Source organism: Neoarius graeffei, chromosome 19 (assembly GCF_027579695.1).
Source record: "Neoarius graeffei isolate fNeoGra1 chromosome 19, fNeoGra1.pri, whole genome shotgun sequence".
Classification (NCBI taxonomy): domain Eukaryota; kingdom Metazoa; phylum Chordata; class Actinopteri; order Siluriformes; family Ariidae; genus Neoarius; species Neoarius graeffei.
Genome location: NC_083587.1, coordinates 64,642,856 through 64,658,473, shown reverse-complemented (window position 1 = coordinate 64,658,473; position 15,618 = coordinate 64,642,856). Strand labels below are relative to the sequence as shown.

The 15,618-nt window shown below is 40.4% G+C and overlaps 1 protein-coding gene across 1 annotated transcript in view; it reads left to right on the top strand.

Moving 5' to 3' along the window:
* dnase2 (deoxyribonuclease II, lysosomal) overlaps positions 1–15,618 on the top strand; it is a 21,184-nt gene extending 5,566 nt beyond the window's left edge. The window contains exons 4-7 of the mRNA XM_060900434.1: positions 6,174–6,267; positions 7,208–7,372; positions 12,383–12,607; positions 13,128–15,618. Of these exons, the coding sequence (XP_060756417.1) occupies positions 6,174–6,267; positions 7,208–7,372; positions 12,383–12,607; positions 13,128–13,516 (873 nt within the window). The 3' untranslated portion in view covers positions 13,517–15,618. The remainder of the gene's footprint in view (positions 1–6,173; positions 6,268–7,207; positions 7,373–12,382; positions 12,608–13,127) is intronic.

Below are 15,618 nucleotides of genomic sequence, written 5' to 3'. Positions count from 1 at the left end.
AACTTTACAAAATATTGGCTCTCGTGAGTCTGATAATATATACAATTCTGTGCACACTCATACACACACTCGGTCATAAGAATATTTATGCATACGCACATACTGGAATGTCATGGGTTGCAAACCCATACATGCGAGAACCACATGTGCGAGGGCCCGTCAAGTCCGCTAGCGGCTTTTATTATTATTATTATTATTATAATAATTTCCATTTTTTCATTCATAATAAGAATGACAGTCAGTCATATGCTTTGTAGGATGTAGATTTATATTTTAATAGAATTTTCTTCTCTTTTCTAAGTTCTAGTCCAGCAGATTTTAGTCTGAATGCCAAATGATATGACCGTGTCGAATTTTGAGTCATTTTGTTACAAAGTCACTTGGAATCTCGTCCTGAAAATTTTAACTCCTATGTAAGAATAGTTGTATTGTTAATTACTAAATTTCTTATAGACTTATTATAAACATAGTATAAAAAATAATCATTGTTGACCTAATGTTTCATGAGTGTTATTATAGTACCAATATACTGTATGAGGACCAGAGATGGACAAAGAACCCAACGTCATTACTGAAGTCAGAGTCCAGATCCCACTGGGCAAATGTGACTCCGATACAAGTGAAAGTTGTCCAGTCAAATTTTTACTGAAGTACTTGCTTTTAAAAATTCATAAGTATTAAAAGTAAATTTTCTGTCCGTGCATCGTTGTATTATTGCCACAACGCTTACAAAACCTAACGCCTCTGAAACACCTGACTGGATTTACTGACTAACTTGTAGAACCTGTAGAATAAACACCTGGGAGAACGTTATAACATGAAACACAACTGAACTGAAAAAGAGCCGTTGTTATTATTATCTCATCTCATTATCTGTAGCCGCTTTATCCTGTTCTACAGGGTTACAGGCAAGCTGGAGCCTATCCCAGCTGACTACGGGCGAAAGGCGGGGTACACCCTGGACAAGTCGCCAGGTCATCACAGGGCTGACACATAGACACAGACAACCATTCACACTCACATTCACACCTACGCTCAATTTAGAGTCACCAGTTAACCTAACCTGCATGTCTTTGGACTGTGGGGGAAACCGGAGCACCCGGAGGAAACCCACGCGGACACGGGGAGAACATGCAAACTCCGCACAGAAAGGCCCTCGCCGGCCACGGGGCTCGAACCCGGACCTTCTTGCTGTGAGGTGACAGCGCTAACCACTACACCACCGTGCCGCCTATTATTATTTTATTATTATTTTTTAAATTGTAACACCCCCCCACACACACACACTGAGAGCAGTATGGTAGTGTTCTGACCCGGCTCTGGCAGTGTGTGCACATGTATGTGTATGTTAATCAGGAAATCAGTGGAATAGCTGTAAATGCAGCTTGCTCAGAAAATAAAAATGACAGTCCAACCTGATTAAAACCCAGATCCACACCTCGAGCTTGATAACGGCCCAACAGCAACATGGCTTTAAGCGAGACAAAAAAATGCAAGGCCATCATCTGACATCAAAACAAAAAATTCCAGCAATTTGTTGTGACTGGCAGTACGATACTGTCCATCTCACAGGTTTCATGCACGCGCAAGTGTGCGTATGTATTCATGCACATATGAATCTGCCTGTGCATCATGGTGGTTTAACGTTAAGCTGGCTAGTCAGTGAAGCTCCACCTGACATGCTAGCAAACTCTTCAAACTCGACATCATATTGTGTAGCTAACGCTACTAGAAAAGAAAGATTTCTACATTCTGTTTATTTAGCAAGATTATGCTAAAACATATTTCTGAAAGGACTTCAGATAAGTTAACATTATACATCTTAGCGTAACTCCATTTTTACATGCTAACTAACAGTGTCCAAGTTAACTAGCTATGTGTTAACGTTAGCCGTGGACAAGGTGATGACAACTTGGTGGGAAAATCCATAGAAAGTCATTTGACTAACCAGACTGCATAGCTACGTTTGCAATGTTATCGCTAGCTCTAAAAGCACAGACAACTTCATTACAAGCTTTCTCTTGGAATAAAACGTTTATATCCCTCAATATGCTTCTGCAGGTCGGATGGCGAGTTTTTGTCGGCCGTGATGTGGTTCGTTTTCAGCAAACATTTAAAACGAAACGAATCTTTAATCCTTTCAGAAAACTGAAACATGGGTTCTAGGTAAAGCCATGAGCGCATGCGTTCTCCAGAAGAACCGCCTCCTTCCATTCTGCCATCAACTGATCGTGTTAAATAACGCTGCTGAGAAATCACTGAACTTGATTTTATCCAGTCTATGGACGTGACGTGACCCGAGTGATTAGGGCTGAACGATATATTGTTATCGTATCTATATTTAGATATTAATATCGAAAAAGCAACGATATAGATTTCCCCTCCCCGCGCTCGCCCTGCGTGTACAGCTCTGGCAGTCACAACAAACATCATTTTTGCGATTGCCCTTGAATGCACCGCTAAGGCCAGCCAACCACAAACCTTATTTCATGCTTGCTGTGGATCGACAGCTGAAGCCAACCAATGACAAACATATGAGGGCGGGAGTGAGGGAGACGGAGACCGACGCGCGCGCACACTACAGACACAGCGGGGAAATTAAAAAGAAAGAAAATGTGTGCTGAAGATAATGCGGCCGGTGGCGGTGCAGAATCTGACTTGGTGCCAAAACATAAATCATCCTCCGTTATTTGGAGGTATTTTGGATTCAAAAAGGACGATGTTAACCAGAGTGAGGTGTTCTGCAGGTCGTGCTTAGCAAAAATTGCGACGAAGCAAGGTAGCACAACAAACATGTTTCACCACCTGAAACAACACCGTCGCGTGCTGCACGAAGAGTGTACGGCAATGAGAGAAACACCGGGGACTTCTCAGTCATCCCAAAATAAGCCAAAGCAAAGTTTGATTGGGGCGGCACGGTGGTGTAGTGGTTAGCGCTGTCGCCTCACAGCAAGAAGGTCCTGGGTTCGAGCCCCGGGGCCGGCGAGGGCCTTTCTGTGTGGAGTTTGCATGTTCTCCCCGTGTCCGCGTGGGTTTCCTCCGGGTGCTCCGGTTTCCCCCACAGTCCAAAGACATGCAGGTTAGGTTAACTGGTGACTCTAAATTGAGCGTAGGTGTGAATGTGAGTGTGAATGGTTGTCTGTGTCTATGTGTCAGCCCTGTGATGACCTGGCGACTTGTCCAGGGTGTACCCCGCCTTTCGCCCGTAGTCAGCTGGGATAGGCTCCAGCTTGCCTGCGACCCTGTAGAAGGATAAAGCGGCTAGAGATAATGAGATGAGATGAAAGTTTGATTGCTGATGCGTTCAGTAGCGTTACACCGTATGAGTCGACGTCCACCAGACATAAAGAAATTACAGACGCTATAACATACCACATTGCAAAAGACATGGTACCTGTGTACACAGTCTCGAAAGAGGGCTTTAAAAAAAATGGTTCGGACGCTGGACAAGCGTTATAGAATACCATCCCGAACACATTTTAATCAAGCGGCCATTCCGAAACTCTATAATGAGTGTAAAATGAATGTTGAATCCGAGCTCCGTGAAATCGATCATTTCGCCACAACCACGGACCTATTGTTAAAGCAGAGCTGCAGTAAAATGTTTGATTTGTAATTTGTTGATGACTGGCAGTGAGTTCTTAAAAATAAAACTGCACTTTCCACATTTTTTTGTATTGTGTTTATTTTTCTGAAAAATGCTTGGTTTTCACCAAACCCGTAGTCATATCGTATCGATATCGAGATATGAAATTTTGTCCATATCGTTCAGCCCTGCTAGCGATTACTGATCGGCTTTCAGTGTCACCTGCGGAAAAACCAATCACGTTTTAGAAAAGAAAAGAAAAAACATCCACTTTCAAAGCCGCTTCATAGTAACGAGTAACGAGGACCTTGATAGAAATGTAGTGGAGTGAAAAGTACGATATTTGCCTTTCAAATGTAGTGAAGTTAAAGTCAGAAGTTTCCAAAAAAAATACTCAAGTAAAGTACAGATACTCAAAAAGGGTACTTAAGTACAGAACTCAAGTAAACGTACTTTGTTACTGTCCACCTCTGAGTCCCAGTAAGTTGTAACCAACTGGAACATCCTTGGCCCCTCATACTTTTTTCTAGACCTGGAACTGACCTGTGTGTGCAACTGTTTTCTTGGGTAGAATTTTAAACATAGTTTTTCTTGAATCTTCTGACATTTTCTTGTAAATTATATACAGTTTGTCGTGTAATTAGCAACTAATTTGTAGTGTAATTTGGCCTTTGTAGGTCACAAAAATGTGCCTGGAAGTAGCTGAGAAGCCATCCCCAGGCATCTAAAGCCCTTCAGCTTCTGGGGCCCTAAGGTGGGCCCCCGACCACATTGTTTTGGGTGTTTGGACAGGCTGAAATTTGGATGGACAGACTTCAGACTTGTCTGTCCTGTGACAGTCTGCTTAAAATCACTTATTTCCCACACTATATATTTATTTATTTATTAGACCAGGGCTTTTCAAAGTGTGGGGTGCGCCTCCCCGAGGGGACGTGAGGGAAAATAAACCAGAATAAGTTACTATTGCGGACATTTAGCGAACTTCAGCTAGCCTTTGCCAGAGACAAAATGGATCGATTTTTAGTACCTAAAGCTACAGTGAGTGAGGAGACAGAGTCTGGGCCAAGCAAACAAAGAAGGAAGTATGAGCACGATTATTTAAAGTTTGGATTTTCATGGACTGGATCTGAAGATGCTCCACTGCCACAGTGTGTTGTCTGCCAAGAGGTGCTCGCTAACGATGCTATGAGATGTTTAAAATGTGTAAAACAAGATGTTTAAAAAAAAAAAAGCACAGATGTTTAAAAATGTGTAAAAAAAAAAAATGTTTTCAAAAAGCATAGATGTTTAAAATGTGTAAAACAAGATGTTTAAAAAAAGCACAGATGTTTAAAATGTGTAAAAAAAAAAAATGTTTTCAAAAAGCATAGATGTTTAAAATGTGTAAAACAAGATGTTTAAAAAAAGCACAGATGTTTAAAATGTGTAAAAAAGATGTAACCCTTTTTTTTTTTTTTTTTTACACATTTTAAACATCTGTGCTTTTTAAAACATCTTTTCATCTCATCTCATCTCATTATCTGTAGCCGCTTTATCCTGTTCTACAGGGTCGCAGGCGAGCTGGAGCCTATCCCAGCTGACTACGGGTGAAAGGCGGGGTACACCCTGGACAAGTCGCCAGGTCATCACAGGGCTGACACATAGACACAGACAACCATTCACACTCACATTCACACCTACGCTCAATTTAGAGTCACCAGTTAACCTAACCTGCATGTCTTTGGACTGTGGGGGAAACCGGAGCACCCGGAGGAAACCCACGCGGACACGGGGAGAACATGCAAACTCCGCACAGAAAGGCCCTCGCCGGCCACGGGGCTCGAACCCAGGACCTTCTTGCTGTGAGGCGACAGCGCTAACCACTACACCACCGTGCCGCCTAAAACATATTTTTTTACACATTTAAAACATATGAGCTTTAATAAAGCTCATATGTTTTAAATGTGTAAAAAAAGATGTTTTCAACAAGCACAGATGTTTAAAATGTGTAAAAGAAAAAATAAAAATGTGTACAACAACCTTTTTTTTTTTTTTTTTAAATACGAATGGAACATTAAGTATAGCAACAACAAAAAATTGTGGTGGGGGGGCGCTGTTGTTTCTTTGCTCTCTGAGGGGGGGCTGACTCTTCCACACTTTGAAAACCCCTGCATTAGACAAAGATGAACACCTGGAATATCTTAATGTACTGTTAAACAGATTATATAGTATTGTATTATAAAATTATATCACTGGTTGTCAATCATCATATCACACAGCCCTATTTATTTAATATTTCAGTAATTTTTTTTAATTTATTTGAAGGAAAGAAATGCATATTTAAGACATTAAGATATTTTAAAACATTTTAATTAATTTATTTTTTATACCTTTAGTGGTTTTATTTTTGTCTGCTCGATCTTTCTTGCTGCTTGATTTTGTCTTGGTGGAGGCCATACCCACTTCTTTCTTAACCGTTTTTTTTTTGTAGGTAAATGTAGTGGTGTTTTTGTCTTTACTGTCCTGTACCTGTGTACTCTAATGAGGTATAATCTCACTCTGTTGTTCAAAATAAGTGTGTGTGTGTGTGTGTGTGTGTGTGTTACAGAATGGTGAGCTGGGGTACATCCTGTATAACGATCAGCCCCCCCAAAACCAGCCACATGTGGATGATGCAAACAGAAAATCAGGACACACCAAAGGTGATGCAGAATGAAGATATATAATTTTTTTTTTTTTTTTCCCCTCAGATTTTCACGTCTTCGTGATGTTTTAAAATCCATCACCACGGCGCTGTTGGATTCTGGATTCTTTGGTTGATTAATTTTCTATGACAGCAGCTCATACAGTCACACAGCTGCAAATCGCAAGTTTATATTGATGTTTAACACCATCATTTTAATACATTGTTGTTTCTATGGTAACGGATCTAAGATAATTATGAACCCATGGAAAAAAAAACTTTTTTTAAAAGTTTTCTTGGCTTTCCAAAAGAGTCTTTTTGGGATCTAAATACCTGCAATTATCTAATTAACCCTTAAAGAACCCTTGAAGAATCTTTCAGTGGTTCTTCACTTTGAAAAATGGTTCTTCATGGATAATGAAAGGTTCTCAGCTTCATAAAAAATCTTCAGGTTCGTTAAGGGTTTATTAGATAATTAAGGGTTCTTATCTTCCAGAAATGGATTGTTTTTGTCTTATTAAATTCATAAAAGAGAAAAAAGAGCAGCTGGTGAGGGAACGACTGTTTATCGCTGCTATAATGTAAATGAGAACAGGAAGTAACTTGTTTCAGGAACATTCCATGATATTTTACAGTATGTAACTATAAATGGATAAAAAGTCTGATGTGAGATTCTTTAATAAATTAGACCTGTAATCGTTGGCAGGTCACTGTAGTGTCAGAGGAATAAAACGCCTCAGGATGTGCTGTCACAGGAAATGAATCAACTTCAGAGTGGAAATGTATCACATCGATACAGCGTTGGTTGATTGATTAATTTTCCAAAACAGCACACCCTGATGTGTTTTACTCCTTTACTTCACGTCATGTGCAGCTCCTGGAAATAAAAAGCGTCTCTGATGGTCGAGACTCGACTCTAATGGTTCTGATGATCTCCGGTTCTTTGCTCTCTGTCCCAGGTGTGGTTTTGTTCGACAGCAGACAGGGCTTTTGGTTGGTCCACAGCACTCCTAATTTCCCGCCTCCCAAAACCGAGGGCAAGTTCTCCTACCCCAGCTCGGGCATCAACAACGGGCAGAACTTCATCTGCGTCACGTATCCTCTGGAGCGCTTCGACACCATTGGTAACAAAAATCACGCCTTAAATCCATCAAGATTTAAACATGATGACGTGTGCATGCACTCTTAAAGGTTTTTCAGGTGTTCCTTTTAGGGGAACGCTTTCAAAGTTCCATGTCAAACCCGATTATGATAACTCTTTACACTTAATTATCCAATAAACAGTTAAAGATCCACTGAGGAACTTTTTCTGTAGGAGTGTACGAGGTACCAAGAGCATTGGAAAATTAATGAATGGTTCTTGGGTTAAAAAAAAAAAAAGGTTCTGCATGGGTTATTTAAGGGTTCGATGGGGATTTGAGTTCTTATCTTCCAGAAAGGGTTCCTCAATGGTCCTTTTTAGGGTTTCATAAAATTATTAAAGGTTCTAAACTTCAAGGATTCATTAAGAGTCCACTGGATAATTCTATCTTCTTTACCTCCACTCATGATTTCTTTGAGGGTGATTATAAAGATTAATTGGGCAGGTAATGGTCTTGTTTTCCAAAAAAAAAAAAAACAGGTTCTTCAGTGGTTTAAGGGTTCATTGGATCATTATGGAACCCATAATTTTCCTTAAAAAAAAAAAAAAGTGGTTCTTCAGGGGGGATTTAAAAGGTTAACTGGAAAGTTAAGGGTTTTAGCTTCCAAAGAAGGTTCTTCAAGGGTTATTTCAAGCATTTTTGGATGATTTAAGGTTATTTAAAGAGGGTTTATTGGATAATTGAGCATTTTCATGGACAGCAACCCAATTACACTGTTCAGTGCAAAAGTTTGCACGCCCTGCTTTCTGAATATTAAACAAACTGCTGTGGAAAATCAATCTGTCCAGCATACAAGTTGATAAAGAATATTTATCACCTTCAGGATATTTTACACACACACACACACACACAAAATCATACATACATACAGTGGGGCAAAAAAGTATTTAGTCAGTCACCAATTGTGCAAGTTCTCCCACTTAAAAAGATGAGAGAGGCCTGTAATTTTCATCATAGGTACACTTCAACTATGAGAGAATGAGGAAAAAAAATCCAGAAAATCACATTGTCTGATTTTTAAAGAATTTATTTGCAAATTATGGTGGAAAATAAGTATTTGGTCAATAACAAAAGTTCATCTCAATACTTTGTCATATACCCTTTGTTGGCAATGACAGAGGCCAGACGTTTTCTGTAAGTCTTCACAAGGTTTTCACACACTGTTGCTGGTATTTTGGCCCATTCCTCCATGCAGATCTCCTCTAGAGCAGTGATGTTTTGGGGCTGTCACTGGGCAACACGGACTTTCAACTCCCTCCAAAGATTTTCTACGGGGTTGAGATCTGGAGACTGGCTAGGCCACTCCAGGACCTTGAAATGCTTCTTACGAAGCCACTCCTTCGTTGCCCGGGCGGTGTGTTTGGGATCATTGTCATGCTGAAAGACCCAGCCACGTTTCATCTTCAATGCCCTTGCTGATGGAAGGAGGTTTTCACTCAAAATCTCACGATACATGGCCCCATTCATTCTTTCCTTTACACGGATCAGTCGTCCTGGTCCCTTTCCAGAAAAACAGCCCCAAAGCATGATGTTTCCACCCCCATGCTTCACAGTAGGTATGGTGTTCTTTGGATGGAACTCAGCATTCTTTCTCCTCCAAACACAAGTTGAGTTTTTACCAAAAAGTTCTATTTTGGTTTCATCTGACCATATGACATTCTCCCAATCCTCTTCTGGATCATCCAAATGCTGTCTAGCAAACTTCAGATGGGCCTGGACATGTACTGGCTTAAGCAGGGGGACACGTCTGGCACTGCAGGATTTGAGTCCCTGGCGGCGTAGTGTGTTACTGATGGTAGCCTTTGTTACTTTGGTCCCAGCTCTCTGCAGGTCATTCACTAGGTCCCCCCATGTGGTTCTGGGATTTTTGCTCACCGTTCTTGTGATCATTTTGACCCCACGGGGTGAGATCTTGCGTGGAGCCCCAGATCGAGGGAGATTATCAGTGGTCTTGTATGTCTTCCATTTTCTAATAATTGCTCCCACAGTTGATTTCTTCACACCAAGCTGCTTACCTATTGCAGATTCAGTCTTCCCAGCCTGGTGCAGGTCTACAATTTTGTTTCTGGTGTCCTTTGACAGCTCTTTGGTCTTGGCCATAGTGGAGTTTGGAGTGTGACTGTTTGAGGTTGTGGACAGGTGTCTTTTATACTGATAACGAGTTCAAACAGGTGCCATTAATACAGGTAACGAGTGGAGGACAGAGGAGCCTCTTAAAGAAGTTGTTACAGGTCTGTGAGAGCCAGAAATCTTGCTTGTTTGTAGGTGACCAAATACTTATTTTACCGAGGAATTTACCAATTAATTCATTAAAAATCCTACAATGTGATTTCCTGGATTCTTTCCCCCCATTCTGTCTCTCATAGTTGAAGTGTACCTATGATGAAAATTACAGGCCTCTCTCATCTTTTTAAGTGGGAGAACTTGCACAATTGGTGGCTGACTAAATACTTTTTTGCCCCACTGTGTGTGTGTGTATAAATAATTATATATATATATATATATATATATATATATATATATATATATATATATATAATATAAAAAATAAATAAATATATAATTTTTTTTTTTTTTTTTTTTTTGAGCTCCTCCATGAGATACTACATTGCTCTAATTTGCATTTATTCATTCGTCTTCCTTGTTTTGGCACAAGGGTGTACAAACTTTTGCACTCATCCATACACTACTATGATGAATGTGCTTGTGTGATAACGTTTGAATGAGATAATGCTTTTAAAACACTCAACTTTGTCCTGAATTAGAGGGACGTGGGACGACGTCGATCACCTTAAAAGCAAATGAGACCTTGTTGCCATAGTTACCGTGAGAATAATTCATCTAAATGGCAGCGTAACCATAGAGACAGCACCATTCTTACTGTAGGTTATGACTTTGTTGTCAGGTGAGTGCTGTTATGTTGATGGCACTTCAGACCTGCATGTTATTGTGGAGCTTTCAGCATCGAGCTGCACCTCTTACAGCAGCTGAAAACTCCAGTCACGTCCGTTTGGAACTAATCATGTCTGATAACGCAACACTGGAATAGAATGTCACAGCACAAACAAAACGCTGTTCTCTGCTGTAAAATATCCTGCCTCTGAGAAAATCCATCCCTCTGGTAGACTCATGTTGATGATCATCTCGTTCACAGAGACGGAAACAGAAGAATATCGTCGAATCTGGTACTCTGAGGATCACGTTATGCTTCACAACATGAAACAAGTGTGAGAAAGTTCACAAAGTGCCATGAGTTCACCACAATACAATAAACATGCATAATTGTGGAGCTTTCACCATCGAGCTGCACTTTTTACAGCAGCTGAGAACTCTAGGCACATCTTAAGAGTGCCCAGGTTCCTCAATAGGACCCTGGGTTTCTGAAAAGGTTCCTCAGTAGGTTCCTGTGTTCCTGAATTCTCTAGGGTGGGTTTTGTTTTGTTTGTTTTTTTTGGACATAAATTCACAAAAAAGAATCACAAGAATCAGGAAAACCTTGTGCAAAGTGTGTGCACTCTTAGGTTCTTCAGTCGTCCCTTTAGAGGAGCCCTTACAAGTTCATCATAAAGGATCATCATTAAAACTCTTTTAGGAAAGAACCCATAACTATCCAAAGAACCACTGAAGAACTTTTTAAAAAAAAAAAAAAAAAAGGTTCCTGAATAGGTTCTTGGTTTCTGAAAAATGTTCATGATACGTTTCTGGGTTTCAGAATAGGTTCTAGTTGCTGAGAAGGTTTCAAAGTTTCTGGAATATACTAAGAGCTTCTACATTCTTCAAGGGTTCCTCTTGGGTTATTTAAGGTTCAGTGGAAAAATTAAGTGTTCCTATTTTCCAAAAAATGTTCCTCTATTTTTCTTTCTAATGGCTTATTGAATAACAGCAATGGTTCTTGGCATCCAAAAAAAAAAAAAAAAAGGTTCTTTGATGGTTAGTTAAAGGTTCACTGTGCAGTGTGTGTGTGGATCAACTGTTCCATCATAAGATGTAAAATTATGTTTTCATTTTCTTATTGTACTTTGTTAATATTTAGGGAAAAAAAATTCACGTTGTAGAAAATTGTCCTCTGTTCCCAGTTTTTACCCCAAAAAAAGGTTCCTAAATAGGTTCTTGGTTTCTGAAAAATGTTCAGAGTAGGTTTGAGTTGCTGAAAACGTTGCAGTTTCTGGAATCCTGGGTTCCTGAAAATGTGCCCATGTTCCTCAGTAGGAGTGTGGGTTTGTGAAAAGGTTCTGAAGTAGGTTCCTGTGTTCCTGAATTGTGTAGGTTCTAGTTGCTGAAAGGGTTCTCAGATTCCAGGAAAAAAGGTCTCTGGGTTCCTGAAAAGGTTCCAAGTTTCCTGAATAGATTAGTTTCTGTAAGATTCCATAAGACTTGAAAAGAGTTCCAGAGGTGCTGAATGGGTTTCAGGGTTCCTGAGGAGGTTTGTCGAATCCTGATTTGGTTAGAGTTGATAAAATTCTAGAGTACTTAATGATTCTGGGTTCCTGAACAGGTTCCGCTGTTGCTGGAATTCCCCTCTTCCCAAATAAGGTCCAAAATTTCCCAAAATGTATTTTTATGAAGAAAAAGTTCCTTGATGGGTTCCTGTGTTTCTAAATTGGTTCTATTTATTGAAAAGGAGTCCCTGAAGAGGATCCTGGGTCCCTGAATCGGTTATAATTTCGAAGTTTTAGTTGATTCTTGTTGATTAAAAGGTCCCAGGATTCCCGGGTTTGTGAAAATGTACCCTGGTTCCTGAATGTCTTGGGGTTCCTCAAAGGTCTCCTTGGGTTTGAAAAGGTTCCGGAGTTAGTTGTAGTTGTGGAAAGATTCCAGACTATTTGAAAAAGGTTACTGGGTTCCTGAACAGGTTCCAGAGTTGCTGAAAGTCTTCTTGGATCTCTGACTTAATGTTTGAGTTCTTCAGAATGTTCCTGAGTTGGAACCTGTTTAATGATGGAATCTTGGAGTTCCTTTATGTAAAAAAAAAAAACCCACTGTGTTCCACAGGTGAGCAGTTGACAATAAATCAGCCACATGTCTATGACTGTGACATTCCCAAGTCTCTGGCCTCCTCCGTGCCCAGCATGGTCAAGCTCTGCAAGCACCAGCACGGGTGGAAAAACTCCAGCGTCACAGACGGTTCCTTCTCCTCGCGTAATCGCAGCGTCTCTCTGCTCTCGCTGGCTGGGACGGAGTTCATCAGCTTTGCGAAAGGAGCTGCTTTTGGGAACGGTAAGATAATGATTAATAATAAAAATCAAAATAAAACATTGCCAGTTCTGGAAAAAAACATTGTTGTTCCTGAAAAGGTTCCAGAGTATCCGAAAAGGATTCTGGGTTCCTCAAAATGTTGTGTTCCTGAAAAGGTTATATATTCTGGAAGATTCCAGAGTACTTGAAGGTTTCTGGGCTCCTTACCAGGCTTCAGAGTTGCTGTGACTGTTCCCAGGTGCCTGAATGGGTTCCTTAGTTCCTGAATTGGTTCTAGGTGCTGATAAATATTTGAAAAGGGTTTTGGGTCTCTGAGCAGATTCCCCCTTCTTTTAAAATGTTGCTCTGGTTCCTGAACAGTTCTTAAAAGGTTCCCCTTATTTTTTAAAAAGGTTCCTTTATGGGTTCCTGGGTTCCTCCTGTGTAGTCTCAGTAAAACATTCGCTAATATGAAATGAATTTAAAAAAATAAATAAATTGTAAAGTGGTTGTTGTGATCATGTGGCTGTAACTCTGACCTCCTCTGTCTCGTCTTGCTCAGACCTGTACCATGCCTGGGTGGCTCCCACGCTGCAGACGGACCTGCTGGTTCAGTTCTGGCGTCGCTCAACCGGTGTCCTCCCGTCCGACTGCTCCCCCAGCTGGAAGGTTCTGGGCGTGCACCTGCTCTCTCCAGGTGGTCAGATCACCTTCAAAGCCACGGAGGATCACTCCAAGTGGGCGGCAAGTGCGGGAGGAGGTGGACTAAGGGGCGGGTCCTGGGTGTGCGTGGGGGACATTAACAGGAACGAGGCAGAGGAAAAGCGAGGGGGCGGGACAGTGTGCCGGCAGGACGTCGCCGTGTGGAAGGCGTATCGAGCGGCGGCACTGCAGTGTGACTCGTGCAAGGGTAAAGTGGAGGAGTGCGAGACCGCACGGTTTTACCACTGACATGTAGCGGAGTGCAAAAGTTTGTGCGCCTTCATTTCAAATTTTATCCACTTCTCCATCTCGTCTTTTTATGAACTTGACAGATCGCGCCTGTTTAAACCCTTCCTGCCTTCAATAAGACTTAATGAAGTCACTTTAAGTCATGAGATAAATGAGGAACATTTACATAATTACTGAGGGAGTGTCCTCACTGGGGATTTATTTTTACTTGTAATGGAGCATTAAATTAAGTATAACTTTAAAAAGGTACAGTTCTTCACCCAGAATCCAAGAGGGTGTGAAAACATTTGCACTTAACTGGACACTGGGGGAAATGCACAATACTGATGCTGTACAGAATAATGGTACATAGTAGAACGAGGCAAGATTTATTATTATTATTATTATTGTCTGTATGGAAGCTGCTAATGTTCACATCTCTTAAAATATATAAAAGAAATCTAAATATATGCACAGTGATGTGTGTGAGGTTTATAACAGGAGTCAGGAGAAATGAACTTAATTCTTTTTTTTTTTTTCCCCCGGTTTATTGACTACACTTGGCAGATTTTTGTGTGAATAAACTTGAATAGGTTTTTTTTTTTTAAATGTATAAATCTTTTTTTTAACCTCTAATTATTGCCATGTAATTGGTTAATGGGTTGTGTTTTGTGATTTATCTCCTAGCATTAGTAAGTAGTACATATAAATAGTAATAAATAAATGAATAATAATAATGTTAAGGGATCAGGATTTTTAACAAGTAGGGGTTGGTAGTGTTTTTTTTTTTTTTTTTTTCTTCTCTTTAACAAAAGTACAACAAAAATGTTTCTGATGAGATTCTTTTAATCCTATATGCACATTGATTGATTATTAGTCTAGACACTGGAGCTTTGAGACAAGCATTTCTCAGGGTGCTAATACTTTTTAAAATATTTTTGTTTTTATTTTTAAATTGAAAAATGATTTTGAAAATTTTTACATGTCTTTTTATATCATGTAATCAAGACTATCATATGCAGAATTACAGATGGATAGAATTTTATATATCGTAAAATTAGATTTAAAATTTGAAGAATAACTATGACAGCATAATTAAAAGGGAAAGCCAGAAGGTGTAACAGTCCTGAGGGAGCTCTGGGACAGAAAGCAGCGACCACTCCGCAGTCGTCAAACCCTGGGGGGGGATAGCATCCATACAGCCCAGTTTACCAAACCACTTTATGCCTGAGGACCTTCCAGATCTACTCCTTTACCGAATAAAAACTATTAACAAAAGGCTTCACTAAACACGTTTTTAGCCGAGACTTACACACTGATGCCGTATCTGAGTCCCGACCGCGACTTGGAAGGCTGTTCCGTATCTGTAGAGAGGCTGTTCCCCCTGCTGTAGCCTTCACTATTCAAGGTGCCAATAAATAGCCTGCACCTTTAGCTCTAAGTAGGTGTGGTGGGTCATAAGGGACCAGAAATCTGCTCAAGTACTGTGGCACAAGACCAGTCAGTGCTTTACAAGTCAATAGTAGTATTTTATAATCAGTGTGAAATTTCATGTGGCGCCAGTGCAGTGTGGATTTTAGAGAAAATGTTTCAGGATCAGTGTCTCCCCCTCCCCTTCCTTCTTCAAATGCCCGCTAGCTTTAGGGACTTGGATTCCATCACATGAAGTTTTGTGAGCCTGTTTTTTTTTTTTTTCTTCAATGTTGAACTTGAAAGGACAGCTTGTGAAGCTCATGGTTAGGGTTACCATGTGTCAGCAAACACCCCCCCCCCCCCCCCCCCCCCAATCTGTAACTCCAAAAACCACACAAAGGACTTCAAGCTTTCCCAAAATGTTTGAGCTGGGGTAAAGGTAGATGCATTTTAATTCTTTTTATTCAGGTTTTAACAAGTTAACAGTAGTACACATTTCATATTTGCAGTATGCAGACGAGGAAACGCTGCTCACTGAGCTTAACGAAGTGCACAGCGCTGCGTGTCTCTGCTTGGCTCAGCACAAATCTGATCTCTTTTAGGATGAATCTGAAATCTACGCTGATCAAAGTTTCACACCCAATGCTCAACTTAAGCTTTGTGAATTTCCTCTGTGAGCTGAAAAATAATAAAGTTACACAGCATGTTCA